At 39.6% G+C, this 15,085-nt stretch overlaps 2 protein-coding genes across 3 annotated transcripts in view; both read left to right on the forward strand.

Annotated features, from left to right (window-relative positions):
- Nucleotides 1–15,085, forward strand: part of LOC143735493 (antileukoproteinase-like) — a 71,522-nt gene that overhangs the window by 30,329 nt on the left and 26,108 nt on the right. The gene's annotated exons all lie outside the window — the stretch shown is intronic.
- Nucleotides 1–15,085, forward strand: part of LOC143735489 (uncharacterized) — a 61,179-nt gene that overhangs the window by 27,173 nt on the left and 18,921 nt on the right. For both annotated transcript variants that reach the window (XM_077225693.1, XM_077225692.1), the window contains exon 2: nucleotides 2,745–3,059. In XM_077225693.1, the coding sequence (XP_077081808.1) occupies nucleotides 2,777–3,059 (283 nt within the window). In that variant the 5' untranslated portion in view covers nucleotides 2,745–2,776. The remainder of the gene's footprint in view (nucleotides 1–2,744; nucleotides 3,060–15,085) is intronic.

A 15,085-nucleotide genomic window follows, 5' to 3' on the forward strand; every position in this document is an offset into this window, starting at 1 on the left:
GATACGCATAACAAGTCTACTAAAGCTTGTTTTAGGTCTTTAGAGATGTTCAACTGATCTTTCTTAAAACAGATGGAAAATTGAAAGGCATGCTGCAGTGTTTTGCCCTCCAGCTCTCGTCAACAGTTATGACTGAACATTTATGAATGCTAACGTTCCCCTGGAAACTGTCAATTAACACAAATGTAATATAAAATATCGTCTACATATAATAGTATGAGACTCTTGCCTGCAGCAACGCAGATTTGGAAAAATATTCATAAAACACATAACATGAAATTAGGGGAAAATAATACAAATGATTATCAAAATGAGTACATTTGCAAGACAAGATTAAAATAAGGTCGGAAAGATTTGCTAGACTTTATTGCTATACGACTATAAAGATTTTATATTTGCAAGACAAAATTTGTCAAAAAGACAAAAATACTGTTTGTATACCTACTGTATACAAATACAATTATTTAACCTTAAAACTCACTTTGACACCCACATGCTTAATGATCTTCAAGGACAACATGTTAAATGACTGCTGATTTCTGCAGTTATACCTTCTTTTCTTTGTTTTCTAATTTCACAGAAATAATCTGTAAAATATTACTGAATATTTAATGTAAAATTACACATAACCCTGTAAAAATACAGACAATTTCCTTTAAAAAAATAGTAAAATTGATCTAAAACCAAAATACAAACAATTACCTGTAAATATAATAGTGGACCTTTAAATTACAGCAAAAATCTGTAAATTAACATGTTTTCACTGTATAATGAAAAAACGGCAAAATTCTGTAAAAAAAAATACAGGGTGTTACCTGTAAATTAACTTTTTTTTTTTACAGTGTGTGTTTTGTTTGAGTGTTGCATGTGATCTTCCACATATGGCCTCATACTTTTTACAATTTGTGTTTTATGTTGAAATCACAAGTCACTCATGTGTAATTTTCAGGAGACACTGATGTAAGAGTGAAATGGATGTAGGCTACATTTAAAACAATATGCTCACATGAGGCTAGTCACTAGTGTATAAAATGTAAAGTGTGGTTTTATGGTAAATATATATTTGAAGGTATTGGGGAAATTAACTTTTCAGAGTCGGCAAAAGTCCGTTTTAAAGGGGTGGTAAAACACGATTTCACTTTTCTAACTTTAGCTAGTGTGTTATGTTGCTGTTTGAGCATAAACAACATCTGCAAAGTTACAGCGCTCAAAGTTCAAAGCAAAGGGAGATATTTGCTTTTAAAAAATTCAATTTCTAAGGACTACAGCAAACAGCCGGTTTTGGACTACAGGACATTCCTCCGGGTTTGGTGACGTCAGCAAATCCCATTATTTACATAAACCCCTCCTCGGAGAAAACTTAATAAGCGGGGCGAGGCCATTTTATATTGCTGTTTTGGAGATCAGTTGTCGCAATGTCGTCGAGACGCTGCAGTTATTTTCATCCGGATTGCAGGTCCACTTTGTTCAGCCTTCCCAGGGACAAGGGAGTTAGGGATCAATGGTTAAAATTTATTTCTAACTCGGTCCCTCGTAATTATGACCCAAATCTCGCTCTCTGTGCTGCACATGTTACGGAGGAAAGTTTTCACAATCTTCGTGAGCTCAATGCAAGATTCGCACATCGGCTTGTGCTGAAAGATGGAGCAGTTCCTACTTTAAAAACAGAAACTGTTGTTTACGGGCCACAACCTGTAAGTATGATTTATTTTTCGTCGATGTGTTTTCCTGTAATAGTTCGTATTGTTAATTGTACGTTGTAGCAAGGAAGTAAACAAATGACAACGCTGTTTGGCTCTGCTGGTTTGTTAAATGCTCATTCATACTAAACGTTATCCGACAAACACCTAACGCTACAAACTTTTTTTTAATCTCAACAGCGAACTTGGAATTAATGTAAATTATTCTTTGATTAGAGCTTTTATGTTTATCTACATGCTTGTTTATCTACAGGCATGCTAAACATGGTTCTGTGTTTGATTTGGCAGCCAATGTTTAGTGTTCGTTTTGGGTTAATAGTTCTGTCGACAGATATTTGGCAATCGTTCTAAAAATACAAAAGTAACGGTGGCATACAGTCAGAAACGATCACTATAGATTCGCAGTCTTTACTCAAAAAAATCCCTTTGAGGACTGTAGTATAATTTGTTAGAACGATTATATGAAATTCTTGTTTATGAAGCTTATTTTTATTGACGCCATTGTTTATAATACACCAAAGCACAAAGTACCTGTAAAGGTACGGGGCGTGACATTTCGGGAAAACGTGCACTAGACGGTTAGCGAATCACAACACAATGGGCCAGCTAAACAATCTGAGCCCATTGCGTAGTTTTGAGGGACTGGCTTCACAGAACCAGGAAACCATCAGACCGATTTTACAAGGAGGGGCAAAGCAGTGTAGAATAAAGGTAAAATATATGAAAAATAATGCAATTTTTAAAAAACAAAGCATGAACACATGTTACAGTGCACCCCACAAACACAATCAAGCCTTCGAAAAAATGTGTTTTACCACCCCTTTAAACTATATTTAGAAAACTAAATAACAGCAGAGTCATGGCACAGCAGTGACAGACTCAGTTCTGGATTCTCCATCTCTCTGTTTCAGCCATAGAGAGCACTTCAGTACAATAATGACAAAACTCTTTATATCAGGGTAAATTCACTCTAACATTTCACTGAAAAAAAATGTCTAGACTGATCAAGAATTTACATCTTTTAATTATGTTTTCCCCCACCAGGTGTGTTTGGTGTTGATGTGACAGTGTCAGTGATGGAGGGAGATTCTGTCACTCTAAAACCCCCTGCTGTAATACTAGAAGATGGGCCAGTTGAGTGGTGGTTTGGTGATGATAATATAGCTAAGATGAATAAAGCAGCTGGACTTTTCTCTACATCTGAGGGTGATAAGGTGGGATTCAAAGGCAAACTGAGTCTGGACAAGCAGACTGGATCTCTGACCATCACAAACATCACAACTGACCATGATGGACTCTATAAACTACAGATCAGGAGCTCAACTGAGGCATCCAAAATATTCAATGTTACTGTCCATGGTGAGTCAAGTCTTACAATCTTATGACTGATTTCAAATCTAGAATAATTGTCTGAGAACAGTTTAGATGATGTGGAATAATCAGAGGTTTACTCTTCAAAACCGGTTGTTTTTGTAAATTAAAAAAAGCAGCTATGAGTGCAAGTTAAGAGAATAATGTGTAAAAAGTGAAATATATAAAAAAAGAATAATGGTTTCATGTAATTTTCATTGAAGAAATAAGGTGATTGTAGTAGACTTTTCCTTTTCGTACCTTTGTTCCCTATTTGCTACTACTGTTGGCTGAGCTGGATATAGCTTGACGTGTACAGTTGTATAGATGAGGAGTGGAAGTTGATCCAGTTTGTCCAATGACCATTTATTGTTATTGGTGTAGACAGAATGTTACACAAAACTTGATGTAAATAAACAAACAATTAAGCTATAGTAGTCTCTTATATGGTAACAAATGGCTTGTCACGTCATGGAACCATATGGCACACCACCACATGGTCAAAAGCCTGTTTGCCCTCTATCACACCCAGATACTGTGGCTTCCTGTCTTTAAGGCCTTTCCCCTTGGGCTCCACCTTCAGCCTCCCAACCATCCTTTAGGTGGCAGTAAACAGACCTGTGGTCATATATAATCACTTACTCATTCATTCATCCACAGACACACACCACTATTCACAAAAAAGTAACATGAAATCAGCTCAAAGCTCAATTTGGCTTCTACATACTGGCCCCTAATTGTGTTTGTAGAGGGAAAAACAATTACTTTTTTTAAATGATAAAGGAGCCATTTCTACTTAAAGTTTAACTTTTCAAAAAAAAAAAAAAAAAATTACATCTTATAGTAAAATTCAAAATTGAATGAGTCAACTTATCTTCAATGTTCTTGAATGCTCAGGACTTCTTTGCAGAACCTTCATCACCCTCTTGATTTTGCAAGCAGATTTTGGACACTGGCTTCTCTAGTACACTCGTTTTTGTTTTCAGCTTCACGACCCGGACATGACCTCTGGTGTCAGGTTTGGCCTCAACAATTCTTCCCAGTAGCCACGAACTGCAAGGAGCGGTATTGTCTGCGATCAAGACGATGTCCCCTGGGATGAAATTTCTTCTTGCTCTTGACCATTTCTTGAAGAAGAGGGAGGTATTCCAGAAGCCATCTCTTCCAAAACAGCTCGGCCATATACTGGACCTGTCTCCAGCATCTTCTGTGGTATAGTTCCGACCTTGAAAAGACTCCAGGGGGCAGAATTGGGTTAGTTCTGAGTGACAGAATATGATTCGGTGTTAGGGCCTCTAGATCTTGTGGGTCACCAGATACCTTTGTAATGGGACGGCTGTTAAGAATTGCCTCAACTTCACAGAAAACAGTGTGTAGCCCTTCACTAGCAGCGTTTCCACTGCCGGGCTAGGGCCGAGCCGTGCTAGTGCGTGCCAGGGCCAGTCGCGTTTCCACTGTCACTTCCGGGGCTTGATCGGGGCTTACTCAAGGCCAACGGCCAGGATTTCTGGCCCTTCGAATACCTTGGGCCAAAGCGGGCCAGCTCGGGCTAGAGGCGTGGGCAAGGTAAAAGGCGGAGTTTATCGGTGTTAGGGAAAGTTATGGTATGCGGCAAAGCCGGCAAGATGCACATTTAACTTTTTTATATCGCGCAAAATAATCGCTGCTCGAAATGGACAATCGCCTGTACTGGTCTGTCGAAGATACCAAAGCTCTTCTGAGCATTTGGGAAGAAGAAAGGGTACAACGTCAATTTGACGGCGTGTGAAGAAACGAGGATGTTATAAAATACATCGTTGCTGAATTGTCTAAGCTAAGCATTCAGCGAGCATCGCTTCAAGTTCGGGAAAAAATAAAAATGTTGTGGGCGCAGTATTGTACAAGGCGATTAAAACGCACAATGGACAAAGCGGAGCTCAGAGAAGAAACTTTCCATGGTTCGACTTGATGGACTGTGTCCTGGGTCACCGTCCCTCTGTTAGTGGTGACTCGCGAGACAAGTCGGGACACTATTGCAGCCACGGCCGGTGAGTTAATATACATGCTATCTTCCTAACTTAAAAAATAAATAAATTCATAATACCCGCTGAAATGGGTTGGGTTATATGACGTTTGATCCAGAAAGGCGTGTTAGGGGTGGGGTTTAAGGCAGCGTTGCGGCGCTATTGGCCCGGCAGTGGAAACGCAAGCCCGGTGCTTAAGGCCTGAGGCCACTGGCTCGGCTTGGCTCGCTGTTAGCCCTGGCCCAGCCCTGGCCCGGCCCTGGCCCGACAGTGGAAACGCGGCTATTGTCTAAGGTTTGTTGGTTTAAGACTGAGCATAAGACATGCCTTACCATTCTAATGAGGCGTTCCCAGAACCCACCATGGTGAGAGGCTGTAGGGGGTTTAAAGCTCCACTGAACTCCTTCCTTCATCAGAGTTTGGAGGATCTTCCTTTGATCTCAAGTTCTGAGTGCTTCTCTTAGTTCTCTTTCTGCACCTACAAGGTTAGTGCCATTATCTGATCTTAGGTGTTGTACCTGCCCTCTTTGACACAGAAACCTTCTAATGGCAGAAATCTTGATGCATGAGTCTGTACTTAAAGAACAGGCTACCTCTAGATGTACTGCTCGGCTGGTCATGCAGGTACAGATGACGCCATATCTCTTCATTGTGTTTCTTCCCCTTCTTACCTTAAAAGGACCGCAGTGGTCAAGGCCAACGTTGGAGAACGGTGGTAAGTCTCTTTTTACTGAACAGATAGCAAGAAGGAAAACTGTTTTCCATGTTAGTGATTTAAGGTCCACTTGGGCCAATGGTTCAAACGGGGCTCTAGTCAATGATTGTAGAACCACAGGAAGATCCCAGGATGGTGATCTCAGCCTTTTTTCTAGATAGAGGTGACGTGCCCCTTTGAGGAATTGAGTAACCAACATGTGTTTACCAATGGATAAACCTTCCACAATACTGTGGAAATGAGAAATAGCCGCGACAAACTCTTACTGTGTTGACTTTTCTTCAGGAGTCTAAAAGTGACTGAAGAAAGCACCTATCTTTGCGCGAACGCACGGATCAAATCAGGTGACAGAGTCCCCTCAGCTGCAAACAGGAGATCAGCGGGTAAACAAATAAACCTCCTTTAAACTGATGTTAATAATAGAGCAAAAAATTACTCACCACATTTGTACGCTAAGCGTCGGAATACAATCCCTACAAAACAAATGAATCAAATGATTCAAACATGAATCAAATTCGTTCATTTGTAATGTGAATACAACCAACCACTCACCTGAATTATAGAAGAAAAAGGGAAAAAAATTACTGCAATCCTCAGGGGCACCAGGCACCTGCACTATAGCAAAGATTATAGAAGAACAAGAGGCGAAACTCTGATGCTTTTTTGGTAACAGCCACTAGGTGGCGCTTCAGTAGCGCGGCCGCCATTTTGGGGTGAAAATTCCAACTGGAGTTACTGGACAACAGCACAGATAACAGTTAATCCTATCATTAAATACACATTTGAGGTAGTTTTTTCTTGCTTTATTGAGTATTTCCATTTTATGCAACTTTACACATTTACTATTGTTAGTTACCAACTCCACTAGGCCTGAAATATATTTTGTACGTTTTAGTCCCCTGGATCATGCTACAAACATGATGATCTTATAGAACATGATGGCCAGTGGCTGTGTTTTTTTGTTTACATAGTCTTGCTTTAACGGTCATTATAGTACTGCAAAAAAAAAAAAAAAAAAAAAAACAGTTGACTGTAAGGAGGAGAAAGGGGAGTATCACAGAGTCAACCAATAAGATAGTGTATACTAGGGATGTGCAAAGCAGCCGGTATTTGTATCTGTATTTGTATTTGTTGAGGGGGGGAAAGTATTTGTATTTGTATTCGAGTAAAATCCAAAATAGGCGTAAAAATCTAGTTTTTTTGCGTTACACTTCTAATTTACGTTATAGTGTAAGTATTCTTTAATTATATAAATCCAGCAATGAACATGTACCAAGGAACGTCATTGAAAAGAAAATAACATAACAGCCATTACCTCATCCATGGTTAAACCAACAACTAATAAAATACCATTGTGAACATTATGAATCCCACCACCCCCCGTCCTTGTTGGAGGACGCTGAACAGACAGAATAAGTAAGGGATAATGTATAGCGAGGCGGTTGATTATGAGCCTGACGCGAAGCGGAGGGGTCTTGAATCAGCCTGAAGGGTTTGTATTCGCTATAACAACCACCTCGCATACATTATCCCGCTTACTACATGGCTACCTACCAAATAAATCAATAATTTGACTCAAAATATTGATTTAAAAAGGAGTTTATTGATTTAAAAACGATTGTATTGCTTCCGCTAAAAAAAATAGTCCGTTCCGTCTCTACGTTTAGAATCCATGGCAACGCTCTGTTTTTCGTGGCAACGGTGTGTTATACTTAGCAGCGGTCTGTTATTAAGAAATAACCATGGAAATAACAGACCGCATTCTACATTAGAATTCAACCAAGCCATGTAATAAAAACAAATAATTACGGAGCTAACAGAGCTACGTAAACAGAGCGAACATGAGACCACCCGGCTGCAGACGTCAATAATGCAGCGTAATGAAATAATCTCCCGATCAAACTCCACTTCCCGAAAGTTATAAACTGCCTCCGGAACCCAGTTAAGGTACAAAAATCTATTCAACAAAAATAGTAATGCAGTTAAGTGTTTTTTCGCGCAGCCGAGCCCTCTCGCTGTGTGGAGCCGCCTGTGTCAGTCACCTCTTCCTGAACGTCACTCACTCACTCGCGCACTGCGGTCTCGTGAGGAAACGCAGCTTTTTGATATAAAGTTTTTCTTGTTACCGAATACAAATATTTTCTAAAGTATTTGTTCGAAATAAGTATTCGTAAAAAACACGTTATTTGTGCCTTTCCGAATACCGTATTCGGGTTCGGCTCCACCCCTAGTGTATACCTTACATCACATAGGAATATGATACATTGAATACCAAGTCCATATATGGACAGTTTCTGGGTAGGTCACCACATATACGTTTGGATCCAGAAGGGCCCTTTACTGCTTTAGAATAGAGAGAGTAGAAGACCCTTCCGCCATTCGAACACAGAGGTCCACATAATGAAGAAAAGATGTTGCCAGTGCCTTCCTACAGGACAAAGAAATCCTTCTCTGTTATATACTGCATGCTGAGACTGTCATACAAGACTTTCTAACATACACATTTAGTACTTTTTAATTATAGAGATTAAATTATCCCAATAAGTCTATTAAACTCGACCGTTTGACCTAAAGGCCTAATCCAACTGTAAAAAACTCTGAATATTATTCCTGTTAAATGACCAAGACTGGCAAGTTTGTGACTGTGAGATCCACGTACACGGTTCGGATGTGCAGTATGACTCTAAGGGACATTGGAATCCGACTGAATTAACTAAGATAATCTAACATTGAGATAAATTGAAACATAATTTGCTTTTCACCTTAAATTCGATGTCTTTATAAGTTGTATTCCGATAGTAATTTAATTGGAATTAACTTAATTTGAAGCAATTTAGAGTTCACGGTTAAGCACAGAAAAGACAGAAAGGCAGGAAACCTTCAGCCACTCCACTGGACACCATTGTTGTGCCAGTGGGTGGCCCTTACAGTGTAAAAATAGTTTTTTTTTTAATCACTTCATTTCTTCCAGCGGAGTGTGGTGCAGTAGCTAAATCTCAGTGTAAGTATTTGCAGGTTTATTGGTTTAAACTAGGGCTGTCACTTTTGTGAAACAATCCTGTTCGATTTTTGAGACATATGTGTTCATTGAATCGATTGTAAAATCGATTTTTCCATGTCTAAAGACGTTTCCATTTTCAACACCAAATATTGGCAAATCCACGGACAACTAACAGGCATAAGGATGAACGTACAGAGGGCGCTTGAGAGGCGCACAAGTCAGCAATATTTCTGATGATTTATTGGCGTGAAGTTTAGTGCACAATGACAAACAGGAGTGCAACATTCAAGGATTGAAATTAACACCCGCCAAATTCGGATAAAAATGAACTTTGGCGGGTAACGCTGTCATATCACGAGCCAATTTGGCGTGTTTCTATGTTTACTCACTTTGCTGGGGAAGTTCGTGTAAGCCAAATATGCGTGGATTTAGCGCTAATGGCAACTCGTGAGTCCTCATGATATATTAAATAGAGCGTATTGCGCTATTAAACTTCATTAATAGAGTCATGAACTTGTTGTGAACCTTGTTCTTCTTAAGTGTAGAAAAACTCAGAAGCGAAGACCAGGAGACTTGGGATATCTTTCAATGCAGAAGTTACTCTTTATTGAAGACTTTGCTGTTGCGATGCTGTAGTCACCAAGTCCAAAATCTTACCCAAGTCTAACTCAATATCTAAAAACACAGTGTTTTATCCTTCCAAAAACAATCTGAACAAAGCATGTAAATGTGAAGTACATGAATCAGCACTTTACCGTAAATTCCACAGCCCTGATCTCGTCAGCATAACAGTGTGATTCAAATGTAAATATCCTAATACAATCACCCAGACTCTTCACCGACTGGTACAGTGGCTCCGAGAGCCATTAGAACAAAAGGTGAGAGTTTCGGTAATCTGCCCGACTGTATCACCCATCTTAATGGCCAGGAAGTGCATACAGACAAAAGCTAATGTCCGACACCTGAATTGCTTGACTTACAACAGAGAGATCAGGACTGGCAATGAATCTCTTACTGATAATTCTGATATCATCATTTATACTTCAAATGCTAAATTCAGTCTACTAAACTTTCTCAGTTTATATACTATTGTAACATTTAATAAAATTAGTAATCCTACAAACTCTCATTGTACCCTTGAGAGGGACACATGACCCCAGTTTTCTCTAAAGAAAGTGTCTTTGTAATATGAGTAAAAGTGTCTGCCAAATTAATACTTTTTTTTGGTAAAAGAGCAGTAAAAGAAGTCTCATTATTATATATATATCAAATTATAAAATTCTTAAAATGCAAAAGTAGTCTGGCATAAAATGTTATTATTTGTTTTTAAAATCAAGCAGTGATGTGATTTTCAAATAGTTTTCAATAGATTTGTCTGCCAAATCAAAGTCAGTGGATTCATTCTAAATGGTATAACGTCTGCTGAGGCATTCTGAAGGGAGAACAATCATGGCCGCCATGTTGTGGGGTTGTTCCAAACTGAAGTGCTTATAAATGGTTGCTTTGAAGGGCCTGAAACAAACATTATAGGGTTCAGCTGATGGAAGCTTTGCTCTCAAGATGCTTTGCCCTGCATCAGAAGCTCTCTGTTTGAACCAATCCTCAATCCTCTTGACAAGGTTTGACAAGAGTAACATACAGCAAATCAAACAATCTGCACCTTCAAATGCACTATGCTTCTGTAAACCCTTGATCTGTGGCATTATAAAGTCTTTTTTTTTTACTTTTTTTTTTTACAATCCTTACAAAGGATTTTGCTGTTGTTAAAACTCTGCACATTAATTTGAGCTTATTGTAATAACGAAAGAGAAAGAAAAAAACATAACAAAGAAGCATACAGTGACGTTTAATTTATTTAACAATTCAATTTGCTTTTCTTTACTGGTGCAGTTCAACTACTGACCTATCCATTTGATTAATTCAACCAATATATATATAAAATATTTATTGATTATAAAATATAACAAGAAAACAATGTTTTAATAAGAACCATTTGAAATTTCTTTTTTCTTTAAAATACCATTTTAATACAATAATGCAATATGTATTAAGGCCAGTGTAGTGAACTTTTTCCTTGTAGAAAAGTTAGAAGCTCAGACCAGGAGACGGGGGAAGTTTTCCAAGCAGAAGTTCTTTTATTGCTTATCGCTGCAGTCATACCAACATCGTCTGACTAAGATAATTTTACATTCTTAGTTTATACTTTTCAAAGAGGGCGGGAATACCTGAAGGAGGAGTCACTGAACAATGCATGTAAATGATTCAGCTGGTTACCTGAGTTCATCAGGATGACAGTGTCAGGCATTGATGGTGATCCAATCAGCCTGATTAGATCACTCAAACATTAACACTATCATAGAGACAAAAGGCCCTGGCTGTACTCAGAAGTGACCAAAAGGTTAATGTCATCATATGTCTTAAAATGGAGAAAACTGTGTGCACTTTCTCAGTTAAAAATACTATCTATATTGGAAGTTAAATTAAACCTTTTAATAAATTTGTAATCCTTCAATTCCCCCTTTGGGAGTTCTAAATAACTCCCACACTATATATAAATTTAAACACTTAAAAGTTCATTCTTGCAACTTGTGATAGTTACAGGCACATAATGCATGTTCTGTGTTTGTTTTTCTGTAATTGCATGTTGACACAGAAACAAAACATGCAATTAGGGTCCGTGAGTCTTTTCTGGTTGGAACTGTGATTTTCTCGAGATCAATCAAGTTTCTGAACCATGAAGAATAATCTTCAGTCATCTTGGTGTAATTTTGCTGAAAGATCAAGAATGTCTTGTTGGACCACCATGTTTGGGCACAAGTGAGTCCTGGAATGCAGCCATCTTCGGATGTGAAGACACAGCAAACAAGGCGTTTTTGACATATTCATCAGCTCTAAGAATATGTTGTTTCTGGAGTCCGGACTTTGTGCGATCTTCACGATGTGTAGTAGTAGGACAATCTTGATCATGTCGATGGATGACTGAAGGTTTCGTAGTCTCTGTGTTGTGTATTTTTTTTCTTTTCTTAATCCTTTTGTGATAGTTGGCTCGGAAGTGGGTCTAGTTGTTTATGGAGGTTATGTCTTCATACGCAGACGAGGAGGTCGGTGCATATGGGTCTCGTGTCAGCAAGTGTTACCTGCACAGAGGAAGAGAGAAAACAAAAGACAGGAGAGCAGTATTTGTTCAAACACTAGGGTTGTAAACTTTTCTGAGTCTGCTAGACAGTAGAGCAGTATTTGTTCAAACACTATGGTTGTAAACTTTTTCTGAGTCTGCTATTGTTGTTCCATCTTTCCCTATTTCTTAAACCCTTTGACACCTAAGGAACAGTGAGGTAATGATGGGAGTCTTCACATTTACATTTATTCATTTAGCTGACGCTTTTATCCAAAGCGACTTACAATTGCTATATATGTCAGAGGTCGCACACCTCTGGAGCAACTAGGGGTTAAGTGTCTTGCTCAGGGACACATTGGTGTCTCACAGTGGATTCGAACCCGGGTCTCTCACACCAAAGGCATGTGTCTTATCCACTGCGCCACTTCACCCCAGGGTTAACCCTCGACGCCTGTTGCTTTCGGTTCTTCCCGGGGCTCCTCACTGGTTCCGTGTCCTAACCTATCCCTGAAGGTGGGGGAACAACTTTACAGTGTGAAACATCAGTTTTTCCCTTACAACTAGGCAATGATATGTAATCAACTTGCAGGTGTCGCAATGGTCCTGGTGGGGCTGATGTGTGTGCTGCTGGTGTAGTGGCTGCTGGTACATCATTATTTTTCTGACATGTAACACACCTCTTGGCTGTTTCTGTGGCTTCATACAGAGGAACGTCTTTGTACAGATCAATTATTGATTCAGGAGGCATAATTGTCTTCTGTGCTGCACTACCTGAACACACGTGTACAGTTGCATAAAAACAAGCTTGTTTAGCCGCTATATCAGCAAGAGCATTACCTTTAGCTTCCGTAGTATTAGTTGTGAGATGTGCTTTCACTTTGATCACTGCTAATGTCTTTGGAAGTTTCATGGAAAACATTAGATCTTTCACTAATTCAGCATGCTTAATGGGGGATCCAGCAGAAGTTAGAAACTGTCTGGTTTGCCAAATGACACCAAAATCATGAATTACCCCAAAAGCATATCTGGAATCTGTGTAGATATTAGCAACTGATCCTGAAGCTAGCGTGCATGCTCTTGTTAGGGCTACTAGTTCTGCAGCTTGAGCTGAAAAATGATCTGGAAGACGTCCTGAAGCTAACACTTCCGTGGTGGACGTTACTGCATAACCTGCTCGTCTGTTACCTTCAATTACTTGAGCTGAACCGTCAACAAACAACTCAAATTCTGAATTCGCTATGGGAGTTTCTTTTACTTCACTCGTAGGTGTATATGTAAGCGTAACACAATCGTGAGTCATTTCTCCTTCATCCTCTAACAAATTCTCAGTCATTGCAGACATCATATATGAGGATGGGTTCGTGACTGGTGCACGTTGTAAGACAATATTCGGGGCTGTGAGAGTTGCTAACCAATTTCCCCAGCGAGAGGAAGTGACAGAAGTGACTTTTGCTTGATTCATTAATGCGGACACTGCGTGCGGACATCTTACGTTTACAGACTGTCCTAACACCATTCCTGATGAAGCCTGAAGCGCTAGATGCACTGCCTGTACTGCTCTGAGGCATGGGCCCATACCTTGAGCTACTATGTCAAGTTTACCAGAATAGTAATGAATTGGGCGTAAACTGCCCCCATGATCTTGCATTAGACATGCAGTCATGAAGCTTAAATGTTCATGGACATAAAGCACAAATGGTCTATCAGTTTGGGCAATTCCTAATGCTGGTGCTTGACATAGTGCTCTCTTCAAATCATTGAACGCTTTGAGGTGACATTCTTCCATACAAACAGTATCAGAATCTTTACCATGGCCTTTCAACAAGTCATAGAGCGGCTGTGCAATTGAGGCATAATCTTCAATCCAAGGTCTACAGTAACCTGCTGTTCCTAAAAATGATCGGAGTGTTTTAATGGTAGTAGGCGGAGGTATGGCTTTGACTGAAGCCGCTCGATCCTGTGTAATGGATCTATTTCCTGCACCAATTGTTTGACCCAGAAATGTGACTTGCTTTTTAGCAATTTGAGCTTTGTGAAAGCTGCATTTGTGTCCTTTCTTATGCAAATAGTCCAACAATGATGCCAATTCAGTTTGATGTACCTCGTGATCTGTTGAGGCAATCAAAATATCATCGACATATTGGATCATAGTGGACTGTTTTACCGGACATTCTGGGTCACACAAATCACGTCTGACAGCCTGATGGTATATTGTTGGGGAGTTTTGAAATCCCTGTGGCAAACGTGTCCACTGGTATTGCTCATAGTCAACTGTGAAAGCTAACCATGGCTGGCTGTCAGAGTGCAACGGTACAGAAAAGAATCCATTAGACATATCAATTACTTAAAAAATCTTACTCTCTAATGGTATGCCATTACAAATTGTGGAAGGATCTGCCACTAGAGGGGTGATTTTATCAATATATTTATTGGCTACTCTGTAGTCTATTGTAAGTCTCCATGTCCCATTGGATTTCTTGATGGGCCATATGGGCGAGTTACAGGGACTATTGGTTTTAACTAGCACTCCCTGCATCAGCAACTTTTCTACAATAGGTTTGATCCCCTGTATAGCTTCCTTATTGATCGGATATTGTTTGGTGACCGGGGGTGGAGTCCCCGTCAATTTAATTGGTTCTACACCTGTCAACAAACCACAATCATCCTTGTCTTTAGCCCAAATTGGATGATTCTGTAAGAGAGCATACTCAGGAGGGATCACATTATTGGTAGAAGCTTGTGCTGAGGAAATTTTAATGCTAGCATATTCTGAGGACACGTCTAAAGTTAGATGTATTTGTCTCAGGAGATCCATGCCTAAAATTGCACCTGTATTTAATGGAGCACATAACAATTTTGTAGTCAGAGTTTTTGGGCCTGTTGTGGCAAAAATTCATCTTAAACAAACATCACTGCGTAAGAGACACTCAGAGTCAAATTATATAAAATAGAAGTATTTATTCTTGCAAGAATAGGAGCAGTCTAATACACAGTTGTTACCCTGTGCAGAAGAGTGACACACCCCCAGACAGACTGAACTAGCTTTTATCTTAGTTTCAAGGCCTTCTTCCCCCCAGAGCCTTCCTCCCAGTAGTTTTCCATAGACATCACTAGTTGGCCCACTAAGCTCCCCTGCACCAAATGGCCTTCTGACATCTAGGTCAGAGGTCCTTGTTCGTCTGTTCTCTGGAGTGTCTC

The sequence above is a fragment of the Siphateles boraxobius genome, unplaced genomic scaffold, assembly GCF_051911475.1.
Source record: "Siphateles boraxobius isolate OS27281-9 unplaced genomic scaffold, OSU_SipBor_1 13, whole genome shotgun sequence".
Taxonomy (NCBI): Eukaryota; Metazoa; Chordata; class Actinopteri; order Cypriniformes; family Leuciscidae; genus Siphateles; species Siphateles boraxobius.